This window comes from Phoenix dactylifera, chromosome 7 (genome assembly GCF_009389715.1).
Source record: "Phoenix dactylifera cultivar Barhee BC4 chromosome 7, palm_55x_up_171113_PBpolish2nd_filt_p, whole genome shotgun sequence".
NCBI classification, from domain to species: domain Eukaryota; kingdom Viridiplantae; phylum Streptophyta; class Magnoliopsida; order Arecales; family Arecaceae; genus Phoenix; species Phoenix dactylifera.
The window spans coordinates 362972-381382 of record NC_052398.1 but is presented as its reverse complement, the minus strand read 5'-3'; the positions used below and the strand labels follow the sequence as shown (position 1 = coordinate 381382).

Sequence of the window (18411 nt, the reverse complement as noted above, 5' to 3'; positions counted from 1 at the left end):
AGAAATAGTTGCAGATAATCCAAGTGGCAGGCAAAGCAACATGCTCCAAGGATGCCACACCTAAGTGGATGTCTCCGTCCATCTATTCCTTGTCTCCTAAATGTGACCATGCCATTAGATTTGTTCTTTTCTCTCATTCAAAAATTTGAGCAGCAATCTTGCTGTTGAACACTGGTCTAGAATGTGCAATAAGCCTTCCAGTAGCTAGGCATGACCTTTCCATGTTCTCATGGGTACACATACATATGGCCACTCCAATGCCTTGCCACACTCATCAAATTATATTCTGGTATTAACATTCTTGAAAGCCTGCATATCTCTTGTATATAAGGGCAACGGTTAGAACGTTATGTAGTAGAAAATTTGTTGTTTAACAGGGTCAACAGCAATGGAGTTTTCCCTGCTCATGTGATATTTGCAAGGTTGATCAAAAGCAAACATGCACGTTCTCCTTCTCAACAAATCTAATTTGCACTACCAAAAACACATAGAAAAAGCCTTAAGAAACCCATAAAGGCGAACATCCGTTTTTCCTCTAGGCACCAGTGGATATAACATAGTCCATGTTACAGGGCCAATGCACAGACGGACAAACAAAATTATGAAAAAAATTCTTCCTTACTAGAATGTTTTTCTATTTAAATAGTTCTTACCTCATTTTATTTAAAATTTTAAAGATATTTTTTTAAAAAATACTTCATGTGCTATATTAATTTTTTTCATAAAATATAAAATTTTTATTTTTACGAAAAGACTATTTTTTATTTTTTATTTTTGAAAATTTCAACTCAATATGAAGCACTTCTCTATGTTTTCTTTGTTTTTTTCTCTCTCTCTCTCTCTCTCGCGAACCAACCTAGCCCGGGATGGTAAGTAAGTTTATTATACCTTTTAAGTAAATTGACTTCAAGGAAGTCGTGGAAACAAATGTTTTTTTTTTTTTGGAGGTACTCAGGTACGATGCGTGCCTTCGTCGTTTAATTTCTCTCTCTCTCTCATTCAACGTGCATGGTGACGTCGAGAACATGTGAAGAGGCTTCACGCTATTACTCCTACTGTCATTAATTAACGTACAAATATCCAATAGTATCAGACTGCCATACGGAAAGCCCTTCATCATTGGCGTGAGTTACCATTGTTCCCCCCCCTCCCCCCCCCCCCCCAAAAAAAAAAACCCTTCATCTGCCCTGAAATATGTTTAAGAGAAGGAGACCTTCTTCCTCCCTTGCTGTAGTCCATGCGTTGTTCGTTTCCGTACAAAAAGCCTTTAACGTGAAAGAAATAATAAAAACCAAAAAATATATGAAAAATATATTATTATTCCTTGTATTTTATCACTCCTGCTGTCTTAGGTTTAAGGCGGATCATTTTAATGTTGCGCATCTCTCTGGCCTCTTCCTATTATTCTTCTTTCTTCTAATAAAACTATTTTTACCGGCTTTCTGAAATCTCAAAAGAAAAAGAATTTATATTTAGTATTTTAAAATATATTAGAGCATATCATGGAATTTAAGGGTAGTTTGGCTCTTCTTGATATGTGATATTACAAGCAAATCTAACTGTGTTATAAAAAGAAATTTGGCCTAACTCATTAATTGTTAGACTTTGAGAATATTTTTTACTTTTCAGGAGCAAACCAAACCTGAAAACCCAACTACAATTTTAAAGGGGCAATCGCCCCCTCGCCAGTTCCTTATTTCTAGATTTTGTTTACATTGTTTTGTTTTTTTTACTGAAGCAATCTTTCTTGTGTCATTTTATTACTAGCCACCTTATTTATGGAGCTTAGTGTAGTTGCATTCTTTGGAACATGCCTTTCCTCTATTCTACAAAATATTCCAAATAAAATTAGTTAAATAAAGAATATATTACAATTTTTTGTTTTACAAACTAAAATATTATCACTAAGTAATAACTAAACATAATAACAAATCAGTTGGAGGTAAAGAACTAGAAGCCTATCTTTCTATGTATAACACAGGTGAATAACTTATGGGACATGAACTCTCGTGATAAGAGACATAACAAAACTAATAATTCATGTAGGAATGCTATTATTGCAGCATGCATGAGGTGAGACTAATTAATTTTGGCCAAGAGTGCATTATTGATTGTATCATCTTCTACTTGGCATTGATCACAGCTGGACAATACGCATAACTAGATACATCCAAAGAAAAAAGATGCACGCAAGCACTTCCACATGAAGGAAGCCTTCTCAGTTAAATACCTCACCAATCATGACAGAACTAGCTCGGCCCAAACTGAGCATCTCTCCACCATAAAAGGACTCTGAAAATTTTGTGATCGCTATTCCAAGGCAGAAACGAACTGCCCACAAAAAATTCTAACCAAAAAACTGCTCCTGTCCCACAGCAAAACCAGTACAATGAAATTTCCATTGCACAAAATCTCTGGAAAAGCTGCACCATTGCAACTGATCATAACACCATCCGATCCAGTAATTGAGCTGCTGAGGACTGCTTCTCTCTCTCTCTCTCCATTGTAGCATCCTCTTTAATTTAGCCAATGAATAGTACTTGGAGCACCATGGCCATTGCCATCGGTTGGAGCATCACATGCAATCATTCGATGCACATATCGGCATTATTACCGCGTTTACTTCTCAGTCCTCGCCCACCCTTTAATGCATTAAAGAAACGGTCGCATTAATTAACTAAATCCAAACGGAAAGCCTTAATCCCTTCCAACCCAACAAATGCCATGTGGTTCGAGCAGCTTTTGCCGACCGCCCGCGGTGGGTGCGCTGAAGGAGTGTGGCATATTCGTAGTTTCGCGAAAATTGAGGGACTATTTTATGCGCAGAATTATTAAATAAACCAGTCTTCTTTTTTTGTTTTTTTGGGTAAAATTAAATGTCACAATCAATCAACCATTAATGCTTGACTGGAACTTTTACTGTCAAAATGACAAAAATATCCCTTGGTATTTCCATTTTCTGCAAAATTATCTCTTTCATCCAATGGATGGAGTGATCGCCATAGATCCACTTGTCACCACCAGAACTCATCGTACCTGTCCGATAGAAGAATGGACGGTCAGTATCTCATCGGCGGGCCCGGTGATTAATTCCCCTCTCATGGGATCCGAGGAAAATCCGTTCTGCCCTCACATGAACAGCTAAGACCGCAGCTAAGCCAGGCTTAAACTATCGTTTAGCCATTCTCTGGCCTTCTTACCTTTTCCCAAGTCGTGCCCTTCCGAAACTTTGTCCTCCTCTCATTCTTCACACAATCATTTGCATTCCCCTCTTCTCTTTCTTCTATGGCTATTTAATGTGCTACCTCTCTCCGTAATTCTATTCTTATTCTCTCTTCTACTCCCTCTGAATTTCTCCCAAAGATCCATCATCACCGCCATCGATCGATCCCAATTCTTGGCAAGCTTTCTCCCTCCCTTCCTAAAGGCCCTCGTGGCCTACGCTTGCAGCATTCAGTTGTTTCGGATCACCCGGCGTGGCCTTGGAATTGCCAATTCTTGTCTTGATGGGTTCCGAGATCGTCGCGGGGAAGTTATCTACGCTTGCACCCGTAAGGACATCTGCGGCTCGAGAGGAGCCCATGGAAGGTCCTCCAGAAACCACCGACGGCGCGGAGGAGGAGTGCGTGACGCCGAAGACGGAAGAGCGCATGCTGAAGCCAGTGCTCGTGTGCCCACCAGCCCCGAAAAAGCCCCGGCCGGCGAAGAGGAAATTGGGGCCTCCGCAACGAGGTTTCTACGTCGTGCCCCGCGACCTCACCTCAGTCTTTCTCGCCCTTGCGAGCCCTCCTAAGAAGAGAATCCGAGTAGGTCGATCTTGGTTTCTTGATGATGCCTTGTGATCTCCTTCCGTTTTCTCTTTCCCACGTGCATGGTAAATGACTTATTTTTTCCCCGGCCCCTTTCTCATTATAACGTAAAAGACTATCGGGTGGATTGCACTGAAGAGCTTTTGTACAACCTTGTTAAGTTTGTATAGAGAATGTATCTGGAGAGAAGCCAGCAAGATTGTGTGATACTTCCAGGTTATCTGCATTTCTTTCTCTTGATTATCTGGTGTTGTTACTAGGTTTCTGTAATTTTTTCATGGGTTTGGTCCCAAGAAGGCAAGGAACATTATTTCTTTTCATATGAATTGGGCTATTTCTTTTTTAATTTTCCTTTGTAAGTTCTCTCATGGGTTGGAACTGGAAAATTTTCCTAGCAATGCGATCCGGAAATTCTCTTTGCTATTAGCTTTAATTTGTGATTTGCTTATGGATTTGAGCTGAAGAAGGCAAACTGCTCCTATCGTTCGAACGAGTTCTCTATTTTTAGCCATTGATGGTAAAAAGAAGTTCATGCGAGTTCTCTATTTCTTTGCAATCAGTTATTTTGATTTCTAAATTTGGTCATGGGTTTGATCCACAAGCCTTAACCCCGCGGATTTAATACTGAAGTTGGAAGCTGCCTTTTCTTCATATGGGTTGCTTTTGTTGTTGGTTTATTTTGTTCCGAATTGCTCACGGGTTTGATCCAGCTGTCGAGAATTCTCCCAGTTTGAGACTTGATCACCAAACATAGAAGGTTAGCTCATCTGTGACCTGGCCATGGAGAAAGATTCCTGCAGACAAAGGCACATGATCAAGTGCAATCTAAGGCAGCTACCGTTGCTTAGAAGGACAACTAAAAGGACATACCACTCCAATTAATCTCAAAAAATGACACCATCCCATTATTCATCAAGCGCTCATCTCGATGCACCATCACAGAACAAGCATATGTGATTGGCATGGTGCACCACCATATGGTGTGGGACATAATCTTATGGCGGGGGCCATTTACTTTGCAAACCAACCCTCCCCAAGAGACATTTACCCCTGCCTGGCAGAGTGTGCTGCACCATCCTGGCCATCCGATTATAAATATCACATCGTGTGGACCCAGAATAAGCAATCACATTTTGAGCTGGTCTTCCACGAGGGGAACCGGTGTGTGGTCGCACATCCAATCAACGGGTACCTTATCAACATCATCTTTTCCTAGGAAGAGGGGTAGGTTAGTTGAAAGTAGGTTTGTGTACTCAAACCAGTAAGAGATACATAAATGTTAACTAGGAGGCTTTTCTTTTCCTCCCTCTTTCAATCCATTGAGGTAACTAGTGTCTTAATGGAGCCTGAACAACCAATCCGTTAGCTGTCTTGTTTTTGTACCACAAGCATGCCTTTGCTTCTAAGTTCTAATACTAGTTTCCTGCTAAATAAGTACTATATGGCAATCAGTGATGAGTTGATGACATAAATAAGTCTATAGTTGGCTTGGATGGCAAATTTGGGTGCTATATACTAATAACCACATATGGCAGCATAAGCATATGGATTGAAATGAGGCTGATGCCTTCAATTTGGCTAGCTGCAGGGAACACATGGTTAGCGAAGAAGCGGAGGGAGAGATTGCAACGGCGACAGTTGAGAGTAATACTTTTATATATTAGTAAAAGTTTGTTCTTCTCTTAATTTATTGATCTCTATATATTTTTTCTTCTTGCAATTCTTTTTAATATAATTATTGGTGATTCTTCATTGTGATTTTGAGCTGGCGCGTTTGATCTACGTCCAAAACACGCCATTCTATGGTAGTGGGACTTAAATCCATTGAAAATTGAGGTCACAAGTTCAAAAATAAGGAGAACCAAAAATGTATTAGCCAGATAATGAATTACAATTGAAGTGTAAAAAGAACTTCCTCTCTCTCTCTCTCTCTCTCTCTTTTCTGGAGACATGCATGGAGATGATACCCTGAGCCTAGAATCCACTGCTATTGAAAAGATATATAAAGAAGATAAGTAAATAAAACAGAACTGCTCGTACTTTGAGGCCTAGTTGTCATTCCATTCATGTAGAAGATTCAATAAGAGAACAACTTGAACCAGAGAAACAATCCTGACCTAAATTTCTAACATTCTCTCTACACATATAATGTAGTGTCAAAGCCGTCACCCGTGTAAGGCTAGTGGTTCAAATCGACACATCATGGTATCTGTCATTTATAAAGAAAACGCCAAATTTCTTACCGGTTTGTCGGTCTAATTTGTTAGCTCAAACCAATACGTCATACATAGTAGCGCACAGAAAGTATAGCTGTCAACATTGTTTTTCTGATATGGAAAAAATTTATGGCTTTGAAGCCACCTTGTAAACGAATTTTCACAAATTTCTCAGACTTTTACTGAGTGGTAATTTTAAAAAATTGAAGCTTTTGATGAGGATGAATAGCGAGACTTTGATCCATCCAGAATCCAGGTCACAAGATCAGACAGACAAAGAAGAGCCAAAAACATATTAACACAGTGATGAAAAGCTAGATACCCCATCTGATGATTATATTTGCCATTAGGGGCAGCAGTTGGGTTGAGTTAGATACAGGTTGGATTGGGTACAGAATAGATAAAAAAATATTTAAATTCAAAGCCGACTTTTTATTAAACGGGTTAAAAATTCAAACCTGAACTTGATCATTTTATTCAATAGGCACTACAAAAGGTTGAGTCAAGTTAACACATGAAGCATTTGCCACTGCTATTTCCGGTCTTTCTAAGCTGTAAATGAAACTACAACTGTCAATGCGCTCCGATGATGAAGTTCAAGTGAGAAACGTTCTTAACTCAGGCATCAGAATCTTGTCTTCTACGGTCGGTGTTTTTAAGGAATTTTTATCAGAGTCTCATTCTGCTTCTATAATGTTAATTAACAAAGATCCATCCCATCTCTTTGAGACAATTTTCTGATTTAATTGCACCACAGCAAACCACTAACCCATCACTTTTTTCTTTTTTATTATAATTCCATTGGTGCAACTAGGAGCGGCCCAATGTATTTAGGGGCCTAAGGTTGTTTTGTATTTGAGGCATTTCCTGCAGTTGGCCGGCCTAAGACGAACTCACAGGAGAGCCTTTTTCCTTTCTATTTTGTCTTTGAGGCTTTTTCTGTGGTGGGCCTTCTTTGAGCTGGGGGCCTTAAGTGACCGCCTAAGTCGCCTAAGGGTTAGGCCGACCCTGGGTGCAACACCCAACCATCATCTAACGACCCAGTGTATTGCTCAACAGCCCAATCCAAACCTCTCCACCTTGACTAGTGTCCACGCACAACACTTCTCTTCTGTTGTCTCGCTCCAGAAAATTCTAATCCAAATAGTAATATATTGTTCAATTTTTGTTTCTTTTTACTATAATGAATGACTCATACAGATCTAGTATGAATACATAGTATGAATATATCAAAAAAAAAATCAAAAAATAACAACTCTCAGAGTGCTTTAGGCAACTTCCTCTTTTCTACCCACAGGGCCTCTCCAGAATGATCGGCCACAAACGTGGCCACCCAATTTGTAATTTCTGCATCTTTTGAAAGTAGAAAATTTTCTATCAAGTATAATAATAGAAACAACACTAACTAAAGATGGAATCATTGGAGCTAATCAAATAAAATACGTAAAAAGAAACAAAATTTAGGAATGAAATATTATTTTTTTGGACCTTTCATCGCCTAAGCTTAACATCAACAGTAATGCGAGCAAAAACACTACCAAAAAGAAAATAATCAGATGTATGTAATTTGAGGAATCAGAATAAAAAGCAATGAGAAGAAATCTTATCTCTGCCACTCAGATACCTCCTCTCCGATCTATAGATCCATGCAAGCAACGGAAGTAAAAAAGGACCCCCAAAAAAACCAAGGTTTTTTTAGAATAATGAAGTGGATTTAGATAGGAAAAAAAGACTTTCAAAAGATGAAACTCGGATTGTGGAAATGGAATACTCCAAACCTGAATCGAACGAGGCTTTGCCCAGTCTCTCCACCTCTTGTCTCGCGAATCAAATAAAAAATTCGAAAAAAGAAGTACAGAGAAAGGAGAAGAGAGCAGTGGATTATAGTCGAGAAGAAGAGACGGAAATTGGGGCAGTAGAGGACTCTCCACCATCCATCGACGCAGAGTTGCCACGTGGTGAGGATCCATGGACGACAGGGTGCGAGGACGATCGCAGGAGATATGAGGAGGATCGAAGGGAAAGCCACCAAAGTTTGGTAGACTTCATACTGAATTATTTTCGCAATAGAGAGTTGCATGTATTCTGGAAGGCGAACGGAGCTGCTGACTAGGTCACCTCCTTTGCTGCTCACTATTCTAAAGAGGTTTTCTAACCTGTTTTGTATCTGTTCCTCTACATCTAAGGAGTATTTTGTCTCTCGACTCAGATGGCAATGCTTACGCGAGACTAGTGTAAGCTGCTGATGTACCAAAAAAAAAAAAAAGGGAGATGAAGTTAATGCCTTTAGAACCATTACCCAATCTATGAAATTGGGTATATACAAAATTGATAAAAATTTTATTTGCATGAATACCTTTCTAAAATTAATATTTATATGTATATTTTTATAAAATATTTATTCTATATATATATTGCATATATATTCATTTAATAATGTTAAAAAATTCATAGTTTAAAACTGAAATAATTAAAATGTCCTTAATAGGTAAACATGCAAAAAGAAACATTTATAATGCCATACATACAAATAGCAATTTTGTAAGATACTTATGCAATTTTACATATTTAGGAGGGTTTACAATGTATTGAATTTTTGGTTTGAATACCCCTTAAATTTTGAAATTTGTATGAATACTTTCTTAAAATTGATATTTGCATGTATACCCTCACAAAACATTATTTTTGAATGAATACCTTTGACATAATGATTCAGATGACGTCATTAACCAAAATTATATTTTATTTAATTAAAAATTAATCAAATTTATGAAAATACCCTTTTATCCCTAAAGCAGGTAGCGTGTTAATGGGTCTCCCTAAAAATTTAATTGACCCGTTGAACTTTTTCTATTCCCATGTGATCGCTTACTTTGGCTTAAGGTCACCTTGATCCTTTTACCTTGTTTGAGAAATTTTCAAATCTCTCTCGATCTTTCTCTTTCACTCCCCCATCCGAAATCAAACCATTCTCTTGATTTCTTTCTCGATCATCGGCAACCATTCTCTCTCTCTCTCTCTCTCTCTCTCTCTCTCTCTCTCTCTCTCTCTTCTTCGCTAGACTTCTTGCTATTGGAATCCGAGTCTCTCTGATTGCCATTAGAGTTCTTCTTTTATTGTATCCTTTTTTATATGAAGTTGGTTAGATCTTACCTTTAGCTCTATAGATTTTTTCAAGAAAAGCGCTGTGAGATGTTTGTAATATTTGTCTTTTAGCATGTGAAATTTATAATGTTTATTTTTTAAAGTTGAAAAATTCTTATACGCAAACAAGTGGCTGATTTAAAATCGTTATGACAAAATAGGTTTCATATACTAGGTCTTTTCTTCTTCTAGAAAATCTAAGTTCCAAAAAAAAAGTAGCTTAAGGTCCCCTATGTAAATGGTGACCTTCTATCACATGGCACAGAGAGGTTACTAGTGAGTCTGAACGATCCTAATGTCTTTCAGTGGCTTTGCTTGGGAATGATTGAGGTTGTTCTTCCATCCATGAGCACAGTAGTAGCATAGAAGCTTGATCGTTGCAGTCTATCGTGCGCCTTTAAAAAATTCTAATCATTTTCTATATTATAATCCATACCCTCATATATGTATTTATAATAATAAATATTATAAGATAGTTTTTGATTAAATAATATATAATGTTATTATAAACGAAGAAGATCATAATTTGTGAAAGAACTTTCATAATTTTTTTGGTTATTTAATCATCGAATCCATCTTTTTTTCCAAGAAAAATTTTCTATCGAAGGGTAGGTACTATACTAATATGAGTGTTAAAATAAGTTAAAATAGATTAAATATCATTTCTAGATTCCTGCATAGTGACCACGGAACCATTCTGCTATGATGTATGAAAAACAAATAAATATATAGGATAATAGAAATAAAAAGGGAAATTAGGTGGGAAAAGCACTTGAAGCACCGAGTTCATGTGGTTTGTTGCATTGCTTATATTTATAAGGAGCCAGTGGTTTACCTTGTCACCGGTGGCCCGTGGAACCGCATTTGATGAGCATGAGCACCAACTAAATTCGTTGATGGTATACAATATATATATATATATATGTATGTATTAATATATGGCGTTATAAAACAGACCACAAAAATAAGTTGCGTTGCATTTTGCCGGATTTGATTTGTTCAAGTAGCTGCAGATTTGAGACACACAAAGCCGAGCTAGAATCAGAAAACAAGCTAACCTCGTCGCATAGCTCCGAGAATTTTATGTCCATCCATTTGGGCCTCTTTGCGGACAAGACCAAACGGGTCAACACTTCGGCCCTTATCCAAATCGACCGGCGGAGGATGGGTCACCAAGTCACGATCTCGAGATCCACGTGCCGGCCAGAGGCCATGCTGTTGCGTCTTTAATGACTTGGTGCTGTTACTCTACCTTCCATCCTAATTGATAACTCATAGGCTGTTTATATTAGATTCACCAATCACCGCCTCTTTTAGTTTGGCACGCAATTGTTTCTCTTCCCCCTCTTTGCTCGAACTCCGACATCAGCAGCGGGAAAAAAGGAAACATCCGCTCTCTTCTGCGGCCTCGCCTTTGATCACTCCTCCTGTCTTTTCCAAAGATAAGGATTTGGGATTTTAGAGAGGGAGAGAAGGGCTCGTAGGTGAGGTCTCCAATGGCGTACGTGGACCACGCGTTCTCGATCTCGGACGAGGACATCATGATGGAGACCTCGTACGTGGTCCAGAACCGGCCCCCCGTCAAGGAGATCGGCCTCGCCGTCTCCCTCCTCGTCTTCGGTACCCTCGGCATCGTCGTCGGCATATTCATGGCCTCCAACAAGGTCGGCGGCGACCGAGCCCACGGTATTCCCCAATCCCCATCCCTCCCTCCTCTATGAACCCTAGGTAGGGTTTCTCTCTTTTCTTGCTTTTCTTTCTGATCGGTTTCCTTATTCTTGCTTGGGGATAACTAGGGGTTTTCTTTGCGATTTTGGGGTCGATACTCTTCGTACCGGGGTTCTATTACACGCGGATCGCGTACTTCGCGTACAAGGGGTACAAGGGCTTCTCCTACGCCAACATACCGCCAGTTTGAGGGGTTTTCTTTTCTTGCTCTCTTTTGATGTCTTGATTTGGTAGCTCTTTCGGGGATCTTTTGATACAAAGCAAAGTTATAAAACATAACTAATTCAAGATACTGGATACTGTTGTTTATAGCCCTTTTTAGGGAAATTGTAACAATCTATTAAATAAATAATGTTTATAGTGAAAATCTTTGGGCTTGTAGCCGCTACTGTTTACTTATTCTCTAATTTCTTCAGTATTAATCTGCTCGTTGACTCTCTAGTAAGCAAAGCGCTTAATTTGTGATTAGCGCTATCATTCTTATGATCGGATTCACAGCGACAAAACATGAGTTGTAAACTAGATCAAATTAGATCCGCATTTTGAAGCTGAAGGTTTCTATAGGAGGATTTTGCTATGCTGTATTCAATATGATGGGGAGAATATTTCTTTTATTGGTTCCAGCTCTGTGTATCATAATGAGCAGTGATACTGTGGCAGTGCCCATGTTAGCCCCCTATATACGAAATATTATCTTACCAATGAACACTTTTGGCAATAATTTAGTATCACATAACACATTGCAGCCACTCAAATTATGCAATCAAATGCTTCACCGTGGTTCAGGTAAACTATTGTCTCAATGTCCATCCTGCCAAATGGGTGTTGAATCCATATTTGCAGTTATTAAGTCTTCTATAGCTTCACATGATCCATTAGAATTCACTTATGCATGCGTGTCGCTTGCTCTTTACATCAATAAATGTCATTACTCTTACAGATGTACTTAGCCTCCGAGAGAAGGGGTTGTCAAATCTTTGATATACTTTTCAAAGACTATTGGGTTTGGACATGCTTTTTTCCATTGTTCTTTTTTCCTTCTTTTTCATCTTTCCTTCATCATATTCCCTTTTCGTCTAAAACATTCTCCCCAGCTAACCTTAATATGCTCTGGTGCCTAAAACCAAGATGTTGCATCAAGGCAAAGATTACAAGGGATTCATGGCATTTTGTCTTGAAGTCTATGTTCAGAGTCATCGAAAGCATCAGGTCTCAATAATGGTGTTGGGAATGAATTCATGAGAAGTTTCAAAGATGAGTAAGTAATTTTCAGGTCTCTGGAATTTGTTGCATTTCCAGAGGCATAACGTAATGGATGCTTGTGGTCCCTTCTTAAAAGTCTAACTTATGCCTCCAACACTTCCTCGTTATTGATTTTGATAAATTATTTTTATGTGTTTCAAACTTTGGTTACTATTTGAGCACAAGGTCATATCGTCATAGTGATTGTCTGATTAATGTAAGGATAATTTTAGCATTTTTTTTTTGTATATATTTGCTTAGGATCTACCGGACTTGATTGACCTTGCTCTAGCTTTAAGTAGTTTGCTCCATTTCTCTCAAGGGAGAGGTCATCCCCGTGATTTAGAACACAGAATTATGAATTACATATTACACTTGATAGATTGCATTTAATTTCCCTTAAGCATGGATTCCTTTCTGGATTATAGGGGACCCCTTTTTTCTCCTCCCTTCCTGTTTTTCTTTTTCCCTCCTTGTTCCTTCGTGTTTGCCCCATTAGTTTGTGAGCTCTGGCTCTGATAGAGCATCATGCCAAAAGTGAAGATCAATAAACTACTTGTTGCACTGTTTGCGGTTGCTCAGTGAACTTCTTCATGCTCATCATTTTGCTTCATCCACATTCTTCATCTCTAATTAGCTTTTATCCCAAGAAATTGCTGCACTGCAGAGAAGGCCACAAGAGCAGATATCTGAATCTCATAGTGAGGTACAATCCTGCTCGTGTTCCAATATAACAATATTCATGTATGACATTTCTTTCTAAAGGATAATATCCTTGCCGGTCGCATTTGTGATCAATCAAAGGTGAAAGAAAAAGGGACCCTCCTTTCCGAAGAGAAGAACCAATGTATTATAGCTTCTCCGGTGCTACTATTTCATGCATCTAGAGGAAAATATTGCGATCAATATTTTTTTCTATGCAAAAGCTTCTCTTAGTGGCATTAATTGAGAAACTATTTCTCGTTTCTTGACTAGACTAAATAATGTCTACCAATTAGCACTGTTATGAAACAGTTGCATGTAGGCATCAGTGCATGATCAAGTTCTTCGTAGAATCATGTATTTTAAGGAGATAGTGTGACATAGTTTCCATTGGCTATTTAACATCCTTTTGGGGTACCCATGGCTTTGTGACAAATGCCTGAGGGACAACATGCTTGATCTTTTAATGATGATGGGAAGGATGATATCGTGCTGTTGGAATCCAAAGGTAATATATGGTGTTAACATGCCAAGCTCTATCCACCATACTCATGCTTACATGAATGCAAAGGGAAGTTATTATTTAAGTCGAGGATGATTTATTAATTCGAGGATGTTTACTTTTTAGTAGAGAAGTTATATACAGTATAGATTTTGAGTTGCTCAACATGATGTTATGCGCTTTCAGATTCATCGGCATGCTTCATGAGTCACATATTGTCAGCCTCATTTTTAATTTTGATGATCTTATTCCAATGAGATAGATCATTTTAAAACCTTCCATGGCTTCTGTGATGGTGGGTGAAAGTTTCAAACTTGCTGAAGGTCAATAACATCAAAAAGCTTCATATATAATTTAGATTTGACTTAATTTGATATTTATGTTTTACTTTTTCAGCAGCTTTGTTAGCTGACCAAGTTAATAAATGTCAGGGGAAGGGTTTTTGGTAAATTTTTTTCCAGAGACTTCTGATACATTAGTTGTTAATGGTAAGGAAGTCCACAATCCTACTATTTTTGTTTCTCTAATTCGTCATTGCGCTCCTTCCTTTCCCTTCCCCTTCTACTAATCACACCTAAGATGCAACGATAAATAGTTTCCTTGTGCATGGTAAGAGTATTTAAGACACTTTTTATGATTTGCAGCCTGTTAATAAAACTTGGGAAACAATAGGAGGGAATTAGCTATCTCATTAGATCATGAAGTCACATGCCAACATACACATGGCAATGCATGGGTGTGCATGCCACACGGGTGCAGAGATGCACCTATATAGGACAATTAGAGATGTATAAGACAAATTCTAAGCAAGTAGTTTGAAAGGGATGAATGAAGGATGCGAAATGGTCGGTGGAATTCCAGTGTGATGATAACAAACTATATTCAGGATGAGTTGGTCTATAGAAATGGATCAAGGCTTGAAAGGACCTAGAAGAAAAGGATAGTAGAACCCAAGAAATGTTTTATTTCATGGAGAGGGTAGTAGTGTAAGTGCAGCTTGTGTTGGAATATGGAGAGGGTTTAGTGGCAACTCCAACTCTGAGAAGACCAAATTTTCTTGAAGTTGGAGATGGCAAATATGGAATTAAGGTTTAACAATAAAATGTGGATGGAAAATATAAGATATGATTTAGAGTTTTTCTTTTTAGCAACAGTTTTGACAACAGTATGATTATTATCTTTGAAGATGAAATAATGTTTTACTCAGATCCACTTAATCACAATACTTTTGTGAATGCCCCTTCCTGCCGTACTTAGCTGTTGCTTATTCAATTTTCATATCAGTTTATTACTTTTGTTTGTGGAGAAAATTAATAAATGTGCTATTCAAGCCTACTAGTCTTTTCCTTTGCCAACCGTCTGCCTGAAATCATTTGTCAGAAGGATCATTTACATGGATGCCTTTTGAGCTCTGTTTAGGGTCCGCTGAATCATCATTGCCATCTTCCAGGATGAAACCTGGAAAGATGTCTGGTCATAAAGAAATGACGATATCATTAAACTCTGTATTAAAAGATTTGAACCTTCATACCATTATACTCTTTTGGTGGAGGAAAGTAAAGATGGTGAATCGGCTTCGTATTGGTACCTTTCTGGTACTGTACATTATTTCCCATATAATCAAATGGCATACTGGTAAAGGTTGGAATCCTTTTTCCGTTTTTTTTTGGGACAATCACGACAGATGGGAGCCTAGTCAAAATCACGAGGTTCCTGGTATGAAAACGTAGTGACTCCACCAACGGAGCCAGTTGGCACCTTTGTTATAGATTGATACTTAAAAACTTGTATGCATGTCTTCTGATCTTCTCATTGAAATCAGTGTAGTCCAATTTAAATAGTTTAATGTAAATTTTTCCTTTTATATTTAAGAATGATTCCTGTGATATAGCTGACAATGGTCTTGTCTATCTTTTTTATGATGTTAATTAATATCTGTTTGTTAGACATTTGTGCCCTTATCATGCTTCGAAAGATCATGCGATATATTACGGAGAAGAAGATAACTTAAGTTGCCGAACAGTTTGTGCATGCTGTAAACTTAAAAATTCATACTTGGGAAGTCGAAACTTGATAAAAATAATAAAAGAAAAACCATGAGTCATAGGCTTCTTGCTTCCAGGATATGCCATTTCATCACAGCTTTGCTTTACTATCCTTGCAATGAAATGCCTGATCAAGACGCTGTTGCAGTAGATTTTTAATGGACTAGTTGGACTATTTTAAATAGATGAGACCCACCCACACACTAATTGACTAAAAATCTCATGAGATAACCATAAGAATGACCACGGTATATTTTCATTTGTTACTAACTTACTTAGCCATCAATTTATATCTGCTTGATTGAGGACCATGTAACAAACTCATTTTTATCCCTATACAACCAACTCATTTTTATTCAGGGTTTCTGTATTGGCTCTCATGTCAAAGAGCATGAAGTTTGAAGCTTCAATTCAATCAACTGATAAACGTGGCTATTACTAAGGTTAAGTTGGTGTCCTTTCTTCAAGAAGTTCTCATAACATGTGAAGTTACCGCATTGACACAATGAAAAGCTTGCATGACACTTTTTAATTGAGAACGTCTCTTTTTGCTATGCCCCACTAGTTCATTGTGTCATTTCTTTCCACATATTTGCTTCCTTGTTTGCTTGATTGTAGACAAAGTGGTTAAACAATTTTTGTTCACTTTTGACTGGTGAAACTCAAAGACAGTTCTGGCGTATTTATAGAGGTTAAAAAAAGTCTAGCAGGTAATCATCCGACATGTCCATATTCTTACACATGCCGCAAGGTTTTGTAACTGTAGAATCCTGGAGCTAGTTCGGGTTAATCTTTTGTGTAGTATTAAAATGAATTCCATAAAGTTTAGAAGACATCATAAGTTGAGTCAGTTCATAAGGGATTTCAGAGCAGGTTTCAGAATTGTGTGGTGCCTTTGATGTGGGTCAATGCAAAATGATGTATGTGGGATATTTGTTGGGGTGTTCAGCAAAAGATGTAACATATGCCAAATGGATGCCAAGATTATTGTACCATCTGAAAGCAAAATCACACTATCGTCTGCTGCTTGCAGCTATGTTTCGCTTTGCTCTGACGGGGCATAAAAAGTCTATCCACCTAATGCCAGACAAAATAAAGCTTTATGAGGTGATAATCACTAATTAAAGATGTCATTATATTTTAACATAATTTCTCTTCAAGGCAACCAAACGACATGGTCCGCAGCCTTTTATGATTATTTTATATAATCATAATGTTGGTAGTCGATTGATTCTCTTTCATGTCAGGCAAATATTTGCGGAGGGCCGCGGATGATGCAATGGAGTCAGAATATATTTTTTTCTTTGGATGCAAAACCAGTTGGTGGAATTCGGATTTACCTTTTAAAGCTGTGTTTTGATTTGATTGAACATTCATTTCGGAGATGGTTGAGAAAGCTTAAGGCCAATCACGGACGGCTCGGTGAATTTTACCTTACCCTTTGGATCAATTTCCAGCAAAATTTTGACCAACCCAATCGCTAGGCCTATCAGGCCTTTAGGAAATCGCTTTAGTGCCGTGCAACGAAAAAGGCTCGCCGATGAAACTTGTCCCCTGGAGTCCGTCAAAGTGCTAGGCTCGCTCCTCCATCGGAAGAGGTCGATCATCAACCATGATCAAGCCAGGTGCATCTTTTTCTCTGCTAACCAAAAGCAGAATTTGAGAAAAAGTTTAACCTGAAAGGGACTTTCCTTCGGGGGCCTTTTTCCATACTCCCGAGCTAACTCAGTCTATATGGAATGAGGACTTTTATGATATGACACAGGTTGAGGTCGAAATGGGGATTATGTATTGTATTTCCTTCCTCACTGTAAGCTGCCTTGTCCCTCCTCAACCATAAAAAAGATAAACACATTCCATGGACTTCGGCCTAAGGGCTCTCGTCCCCACGCAATTCTGCTCCTCTGCAGCAGTAAGGAACCGCCACTAGATTCTGGCTCTAGAGCGGAATTGGCATCATGCTGCCAAAGGAATTAGGAAAGTGAAATGTACGAGAATGGCTTCCAAACTCTGCTTAGAGAGCGGAAGGAAAGGAAAGAAGAAAGCTGATCAACGTCGAGCCTTCTTATTTTGATGTAGGTTGAGCGCGCTTTTGTGCCCATTAACAAGAGTCTTAGATTAGGCACATGGTTCTAGTACTAGCTTTAGTTCTATGTGCACATTGTTATATTACGTGAAAAGCAAAATACCTTGTCTTGCGAGTGTCCCTTGTTAACAAACGGAGGCCCAGGAGACTGCTGCTTAGACCTCTCAAATATAACCGCCCTTCCAATGACATACGATACCAGCTGTTGGATATATGGAGATGATCAATCTCTATTTTGTAATTACACCTTCGTCACGCCTATCTACCGGGAAGAAATGAAATGGGAACGCTCCCATATATACTACACCGTGACTAAGGGAAAAGACCCTTTTATAGGGAGAACCCCATCATAGAAGTAATCCGATTGAAAGGAAGAAATATTTTTTTTTCAACCTGTTCAACTTGAATTTCTAAAACAAAAATAGAACAAAATGGAAAAATCTTGAAAGTAGGACTTTAAGTCCTACATCATCTCTATCGTGGGTTAACTTGGATTCGAACAAAGAAAGATAGAATTTTAAACAATGATCTCTAGGCCCGTCTAGAGAGAGAGAGAAAGAGGAAGAAGAGAGAGAATCTCAATTTAGGTTCAATTAGGGATCTGATTTTGGTTATCAATGGTGTGGGTCATCCCTGCATCTAACTAAGAGGAATCAAATTTTTTGAAATAAATAAATAAATAAGGATAAAATGGGAAGAAAAGAAGAATTAATAATAAGAAGAAGAAAACAAGAAGGAAGAGAGGGAAGAGGAGGAAGAGGCCGAGGGGTGGGTGACGGGGATATGGCGGTTAGGCATGGTGGAGTTGACGATGGCGGAGCCCTCAGCAATGACGACGATGGCCAAGGACCACAGCCGCGGCTGGAGATGGTGGCAATCTGTGAACAGATCGAATCTTTCCGGTGCACGTAATGAACAATAAAATATACTGGTAAAA

The 18411-nt window shown here is 38.4% G+C and overlaps 1 protein-coding gene across 1 annotated transcript; it reads left to right on the top strand.

Annotated features, from left to right (window-relative positions):
• The first annotated feature begins 10450 nt into the window (after positions 1 to 10450).
• On the top strand, positions 10451 to 11292 carry LOC103714089 (transmembrane protein 230-like). The gene is made up of 2 exons (XM_008801222.4): positions 10451 to 10855; positions 10966 to 11292. Exons 1-2 carry the CDS (start codon positions 10666 to 10668, stop codon positions 11085 to 11087), a joined length of 312 nt encoding a protein of 103 aa, XP_008799444.1. The 5' UTR covers positions 10451 to 10665; the 3' UTR covers positions 11088 to 11292.
• The last annotated feature ends 7119 nt before the right edge of the window (positions 11293 to 18411 follow it).

What these genes read in the sequence shown, in the direction of transcription:
- LOC103714089 (XM_008801222.4), top strand. Translation starts at nt 10,666, where the DNA reads ATGGCGTACGTGGACCACGCGTTCTCGATCTCGGACGAGGACATCATG. An exon ending in CGGCGGCGACCGAGCCCACG is followed by an intron (nt 10,856 to 10,965) that starts GTATTCCCCAAT and finishes GGGGATAACTAG; the next exon opens with GGGTTTTCTTTGCGATTTTG.